A 7,674-nucleotide genomic window follows, 5' to 3' on the forward strand; every position below is an offset into this window, starting at 1 on the left:
TAAAGGAAAAATATCAACAACAAAAAATATATATATATATATATATATATATATAATGAAAGTATGGGGAAAGCAATTGAATTTCAGTGGAAAAGTTTTGGAAATATGCCCTCATGGAATATTTTAAAAATAAAAAATAAATAAAAAACTCAAGTACATGAAATCTCTTAAAATTATCCCATTCTTACTCACTTTCATTTGTGCGAAGCCCTAGTTACTTTCCACCTCTTTCTAGAACCCCTTCTCTCATTTTCTCATACCTAGTTACCTCTTACTCTCTTTCCACTCCAAGAAATAACACTTTTGTGCCGACCAAAAAATTAACCACTAAAAGTCTATTTTTAATCAACAAAAATTATCCGTGACCAATTTTTTTAATCGCTACTTTGGTCTCCAATTGAGAATCAGCAAGAATAATTTGCAACTAAAATTTTTATTGATCAAAAAAAGTTGAATTTGCCAACTAAATTTTTGATCGCTAAATATAACTGAGACTAATCCATTTTGTCGCTAAAATACTTTGGTCACAAAAAGTGATATTTTCCCGACTAAATATCTTAGTCGCCAATTGTCACATTCCACGACCAAACATATTTGTCACCAAAAGTCGAGGAATCACCGACTAACAATTTAGTCGCCAAAAGGTAAGAAATTGCCCACCAACAATTTTAATCTTAAAAGTGTAAGAATTTGCCGACCAATTTTTTAGTCGCCAAATCTCTTTTTATTATTATTATTATTTTTTTTTTTGTGAGAACAATCAATTTTTATTTATAAACATTCAATCCCATATCGAACAAAATTCATTCAACCCAATCACAATTAAGGAACAATAGCATTTAAAAAATAAAAACCTTAGGAACAATAATTAACAAATTTCCTTTCAACTTCACTAAATCATCAAACATTTTTCAAAATTCCTGCATATCATTACTTGAATTGAAAATAACATATTTACACAATTATTCTGATCAAATCAGGGTTGAAGCAAGGCTCAATATCTCAAAAACCTGGCTGACATTGAAATCGCCAATCTTCACTGTGCTGCCAGCAGTGACCAAAAGATAATCAGGTTTAATATCCCCGTGTACAATATTCTGTTAAGCAAGAAACAAAAATCCACATAACCTTTGTTAACACGAGAAGGGGCAAAAATAAGCAAACTACAACCGATATTCATGTAAAACAGACCACAAGACATAGTAGGAGAAGTATCGAGCATTTTCTGGTGTTCAAGTGTACATTTTAAAATGTGAATTATATCATCTATATGAAATGATAAAGTGCAATCAAGTCCATCTTAGTATCTGCAGTAGACCAATTACATGAAAACATGTCAACATAAATAAAATTTATGCAATACTTATACATATAAGTTTGGTTCTCAGGTTGGTAATCAAGAACCAACCCAATCCTATTAGGTTGATGATTTTAAGACCCAAAACCGAACATTGGAAACACTGAATGAACCCAACCCAACCTATAAAGGTCACAGGTTGGTTTGGTTCTCTGGTTTTCTGGGTATTTTCGTGCATCCCTATTCCTATAAATGATCACATAACAAAACCCCTAATATGTTTTAATAGAAATTATCATTAAAAAAAGGGGGACAAGTTGGTCTCACACATGAGAGTGAAGATACATCAACCCTGAAACTATATCCCGCAAGTACTTTCGTGCTTGGTCTTCTCCCAGGCCACCTTGTAGACCAGAACCCTCACAGACCCATTTGCCTTCCACATATTCCAGAACTGAGCAAACACAAGTGTCGACCATCAAACTCAGCAACTTTCACATTCTTCAAAAATTACAAACATAGTTACTTCTTTTGCATATAATAATTGCCACAATAAGTTTTTGACAGTGAATAAAAGTCTATGCAAGTGATTACATTCTAATCTTGAAAGACAAATCAAAAAATCAACCCAAGATAGATATACTAAATCAAACGGACCTTCAAATCAGCTCAAAACACAAATAAACATATAATTAAAAACAGAAGAGAGAAAAACAAAGCAACCCCACTAAAGGTTCAAGAAAGTGACACCCAAGTAACTAACTAAACTTTGTGTTTGGCCAAAAACAAAATGGAAATACAAATGTATTCAACAGAATAAAATTGCTAACTTCTAATTTGTTACGACATATCAAAATATCATGTTGCATTACTACTTACTAAAATGAATGTATTATCCTAACTATTCGGTCCATGGAAGTTTTTACCTTTCATATGAAAGGTTTTTATTGCAGAAGGAAATTACCAATTCCTTTGTAATTAACAAAGTACTAGTGCACAATGAAAGATGCCCAATCAGAACATTGAATTTATGCACTTGCAAAATAGATGCACAATTAATCCAATGTGTTACCAATTGCATATTACAATATTAGTATAAATACTGGTTTCTAAACCATTTTTTTGATACTCATGTTCAACAAGGTCATAAATCATATACCTACAATTTTTGTATCACATAACAAAATTGGTAATGGTATTGAATTACTTTGTTCTTATGGAATTGAATAACCCATCAATCGCATGAAAACAAAACCAATTGAAGGAGGTCACCTATTATTTCCTATTGAGCATGGCAAAGAGGCCCCTAATTTTTTATTTTATTTTTTTAAAAAAATAAAACAAATAAGAAATGCTAATGCATAAAATAAAATAAAAAAAAGGCAAGCATTTTCCACAAAAAACTCACTGTAAACATAATAGGGGTAAAGAGTAATGTATATACCTTTTCTACATATTCAGCTATGGTAGAATTAATTACTTTCGTGATCACTTGCTTGTAAACTTTGGAAGGTCCAAGAACTTGTAAGAGGATCTCAGTAGGTATCTGCCAGAAGCAAAAAATAAAAAGAAAAGAAAAAGATGACCAAAAAAAAACTTCCATGGACCGAATAGGTAGGACAAATAAATATACATTATAAAAAATCACTACTACAAAAACAGATAAAGATCACACTTTTTTTTTGGGGTATGATCTATGTTATTTAATCACACTTTTTAAGTTTTGTCAAAGTGTGATCTTTGGGAGTGTTATTAAAACATTTTTAATCGTGATTAATAACATTTAGATCACATCTTTTAAGTGATTAATAACATTTAAATCACATTTTTAAGTGTGATTAAAAACGGAACAGGGGTCAGCACAGCAGTGACTGTGGTGCCTCTGTTTGAGGTGTATTATGGTCTTATTTTTATGATCTAAACCGTTCATATTGTACGGTTTGTTGAGTTCTTCATGCTTACCAAAAATCATATTAATCGGATATCAATAACTATATGATCGAGTTCCATATTGTTTATGCTATTTCTCAAAAGAAAAACTTATTATTTATTTTTTTGGTTATCGATCATATAGTTGTTGATATCCGATTAATATGATTTTTGGTAGGCATGAAGTACTCAACAAACCCTACAAAATAAACGGTTTGGATCATAAAAATAAGACCATAATACACCTCAAACGGAGGCACCACACAGCAGTGACCAATGAAACAAGGTAGCTACTAATATTAACATAGCTCAAAACCCAATGCAACATGACAGAATGAAACACAATGTTATTTTTGTGAAGAAATTTTGTTTCACCAGAATTGATGGTTTTGAATAACGGATTACAACAAATAACATAATTGTGGGCCTAGAATAACAACGATTGAATGTCTAGAAATTAACAAACCTGAGATTCATAATAAAGCCCAGCGTATAAAGAAGCATAGAAGTATTCACTCTCTCGGCCTCTTGAAAATGCCGCAACAAGCTACACAGAAAAATTCAAATGAAAATTTTGAAAATAAATGCTATTGACATAGCTAAAAATTTAGATATTAAAGTGAATTTAAACCTTCTTAATGAGAGAAGTGCACAAGTTGCATTGCTTTCTATTAGATCAACCAAACCTTTTCTGGATCACCACCATCTCTAAACATGTTGTAAGCTTCCCGCATGACAGGTTGTGTATCTCTGCCCACCTACATTATTTAGCAACCAGTTAAAATAGTAGTATTGACCCTCCATGTAATAACATGGAAGTGAAGTCTATTTCTCATGAAATAGTCTGAAATAGAAAAGGCAGTTAAAAGAAATATATCTACTCAGAAATTATAATAAACTTTGAATTCTCAGGTATACTTGTATTTCATATGATATCCACTAGGGACTGAATTTTAAGCATTAGGCATACATATTTCACAACCTGCTTGATTAGGTTAGTTTAAGGATTACTTATAAGACAAAAACTAGTGTCCAGATAAGCCTATCTCATACTGTCATACATCAGTGATTTTACATCATGATGATTAAGCGAAGGTAGCACAAAGACATGTAAATTGGAAATTGTTAAACCACACTCTTCTTTAACTGATTCACAGAGACCCATCTCTCATCATAGTTGGATCCATTCGTAAAAGAGGGAGGGTTGTGAACCCATAAAAAATACCATGGATTTAGCAACCTCCAAGAGTAAGGCATGATAAATCTTTTATGCATTTGTTTTCACTCCTTAAATTAGATATATTTTAGTATTAAGAGATCATCACAAGAAGAACTTGCATGCCCAATAGTCTCATAAGTAATAAAATTAAAAAAAAGCTGCCTAATTATCATATTTAACACCAACATAAATCTCAAATCAAAAACCCAATTCACTAAATGACACTTCCATGAAGATTGAAGTCAAACAGAAACAAATCTATTCGAACTTAATTGTTATTCAGCTCATTAGAACAATTATAATCAATATAGTAAGCTCCTAAAGCCCAATTTCAAGAATTCATGAATTGAAACAGAAAACAGTGTAAGGTCACTGAAATTACCAAATCAACGGCCAGCCACGGAAGGATTGAGCCCCAATAACATGTTTGCATTAGGCAGGTAGGCCACATTCGAAGTCTTCACCAACATCGCTGCTATCTCCCTCGAAACCTCAATCTTCCTAAGCTCGATCAAACCCATCCCAAGAGCCGCAGTCGCATCCGAAATCAATTTCGCAACCTCACTCTCACCTTCCGCCCAAATAATCGCCGCTCGCCTCTCTTGCTCCGCTTTGGCCACCATGAATTTCGACCTCTCCGCCTCTTGCTGTGGCACCTACTTCTGCTCCACGGCCTTGGAGAACTCAGACCCATACGACAAGTGCGTGACCGCAACATCATCGAGAACGATGTTGAAATCCTTAGCACGACGAACCAAGCTCTCACGGACCAATACGGAGATGCTGGGATGCTCGATGAGGAGCTGAACGGCGTTGAATTGAGCGACGACGACCTTGAGGAATTCATTGCCGATTGAATGAAGTACTTTCTCGTCATATTCGAGGCCTAGGGTTTGTAAGATCGGGGGAGTTGAGAGACCTCGGGGCGAGAGAGGACAAGGAGGGTTAGGTTAACCATTTGGAGGTCCTTGGTGCCGGAGATGGAGGAGAAGGTGTGGGGGCGAGTTCGGATGTGGAAGATGAAGGGCTTTTGGAGCCATGGGACGAGGGTTTGTGAGTGTGAGAGAGAGAGAGAGAGAGAGAGAGAGATGTGAATAAGAACGAATTAACTAGGGCTTTGTTTCAAAAAGAAAAGGCAGAGCAAATTAATTGGAGAACCTGTTTAGCAAATGCCATCTAGTTGGGTGTTTCAAAGAGTCGTCTAAATTAAATTGAAAAATTATATACTATCACACCTGAATTGTGATGAAAAAAAATATAATCATACTTATTTAAAATGTGTCATTAAAAAAAATATTACCTTACTTATTAAATTAAGTATAATTAAAAAATTATTAATTTTTTAATCATATTTTTAATAAAAGTGAAATATTTTTAATTCTTCTTATGTGATCGTTAATCACATGTTAATTAAAAGGTGTGATTAAAATATATATATATATATATATATATATATAAAATCTATACTATATATTAAGTAAAATGAGATTTTTAATCCCAAGCCTTGTAAGAGCTCCAATATCTCAATTTAAATTTCCTGATTTTTTGATTTAAAAAAAAAAATCATAGCATTTATTAACTTCTCCCAACTCCCAAGTCTTACCCTCATAATAATACTTTAATACATTAAAAACAAGCATAAAAAAAATTCTTTGAAATCTAACACATATGAATTCCTTGAAAAGCCCCAACACATATGATTATTATCCCTCATAATAACATTTTAATGTATTAAGAGTAAGTATAAAAAAAAATTCTTAAAAAATCTAACACATATGATTATTATCAAAATATTAAATTTTAATATAATATAATAAAAAGAGGAGTGATGGAGACCCCGTCCAATCACCACCCCACACACATGTGGCAGGTGGTGATTGGAGGACAAGGGAAACAAAAAAAAAAAGAAAAGAAAAAGAATATCCAACCAATGAGAGAGAGAGGGGGTCAAAGGGGGTGGGAAAAAAAGGGGGTCTTAGACATTTTTGTAATAAAAAAAAGACATTTAATTCCTTGAAAAGTCTAACACATATGATTATTATCAAAATATTAAACTTTAATATGATATAAAAAAGGAAAAAAAAAGAAGACATTTAGATATATGATAAAATTATGTGTTATGATATGTATGATTTTTTGATTTGTTATACAACCAATAATGTCGACTCCAATTTTATTATCATATCATTTTGGATGAATTTATGAGTTTTAAATATTTCTTCCGAATTCATAAAAAAAAATTACAATGTATAATTGTTTTCAACAGATATATATAAAACAAATACTAAGATAATTCTCTCATCTAAAAAAAATACTAAGAAAAGTCACTGAACTAATGAAGAAGTAGAAGAAAATACATACATATACAAATGACAAATTTTATTAATACATAAATAATACTCTCACAACAACTGATCAATTTTATTAATAAGTAAATCATTAAGTAAATTAATAATTTTTAATGATATGAAAAAAGATTTCAGTTAACCATTTTGTTAATAAATAAATTATTAAGTCAATTAATAATTTTTTAATGATATGAGAAATATTTTTCAATAAACAATTTTGATAATTTATTGTTGCATAGGAGAAATTTTTTTTCTTTCTTTCTTTTCCTCGAGTATTGCATTAAATTAAAATTTATCACAAATGATAGTTGTAATTTCTACTATTATATGACCAATTCATATTTTAAATAAATTTTATGGTATATTTGTAATTTGTTAAAAAATAAAAGATTTATGTTTCATAATTAACCAAGAATATCCCAATCTAAATTTCTTGATTTTTTATTTTAAAAAAAACCTTAGCATTTATTAACTTCTCCCAACCCCCAAGTCTTACCCTCATAATAACACTTTAATGCATTAAGAACAAGCATAAATTTTTTTTTGAAATCCAACACATATGAATTCCTTGAAAAGTCCCAACACATACGATTATTATCCCTCATAATAACACTTTAATGCATTAAGAATAAGCATAAAAAAAATTTCTTAAAAAGTCCAACACCTATGATTATTATCAAAATATTAAACTTTAATATAATATAATAATAAAAAAAAGACATTTAAGTTCTTAAAAAGTCTAACACATATGATTATTATCAAAATGTTAAACTTTAATATAATATAAAAAAGGAAAAAAAAAAGACATTTAAAATAAAATAAAAAAGACATTTAAAAATACCAATTCACATATACAGATAATTGTAAACAAAATCCGTGCA

At 30.9% G+C, this 7,674-nt stretch overlaps 1 protein-coding gene across 6 annotated transcripts; it reads right to left on the minus strand.

The window, feature by feature from the left end:
- Nucleotides 1-855: 855 nt before the first annotated feature.
- LOC145798674 (uncharacterized) lies at nt 856-5,636 on the minus strand. 6 transcript variants are annotated; one of them, XR_014340051.1, is made up of 6 exons: nt 4,828-5,636; nt 3,858-3,984; nt 3,693-3,773; nt 2,742-2,843; nt 1,625-1,751; nt 856-1,097 (listed from the first exon to the last, which is right to left on the minus strand). XR_014340051.1 is itself a non-coding variant. In XM_082887200.1 (6 exons), the coding sequence occupies exons 1-5, from the start codon at nt 4,894-4,896 to the stop codon at nt 1,656-1,658; spliced, it is 420 nt and encodes a 139-aa protein (XP_082743326.1). In that variant the 5' UTR covers nt 4,897-5,582; the 3' UTR covers nt 856-1,097; nt 1,625-1,655. The 6 variants fall into 6 exon arrangements, 3 of the variants coding, with proteins under 3 accessions (XP_082743326.1, XP_082743327.1, XP_082743325.1); XR_014340050.1 differs by having other exon boundaries at nt 1,625-1,798; nt 3,913-3,984; nt 4,828-5,620; XM_082887200.1 differs by having other exon boundaries at nt 3,913-3,984; nt 4,828-5,582.
- Between the last annotated feature and the right edge of the window lie 2,038 nt (nt 5,637-7,674).

The sequence above is a fragment of the Camellia sinensis genome, chromosome 9 (genome assembly GCF_055761805.1).
Source record: "Camellia sinensis isolate YWXY chromosome 9, ASM5576180v1, whole genome shotgun sequence".
NCBI lineage: Eukaryota > Viridiplantae > Streptophyta > Magnoliopsida > Ericales > Theaceae > Camellia > Camellia sinensis.

What these genes read in the sequence shown, in the direction of transcription:
- LOC145798674 (XM_082887199.1), bottom strand. Translation starts at nt 4,896, where the DNA reads ATGTGGCCTACCTGCCTAATGCAAACATGTTATTGGGGCTCAATCCTT. An exon ending in CGTGGCTGGCCGTTGATTTG is followed by an intron (nt 3,985 to 4,827) that starts GTAATTTCAGTG and finishes TAAATAATGTAG; the next exon opens with GTGGGCAGAGATACACAACC. An exon ending in TAGCTGAATATGTAGAAAAG is followed by an intron (nt 1,098 to 2,741) that starts GTATATACATTA and finishes CTTGCTTAACAG; the next exon opens with AATATTGTACACGGGGATAT.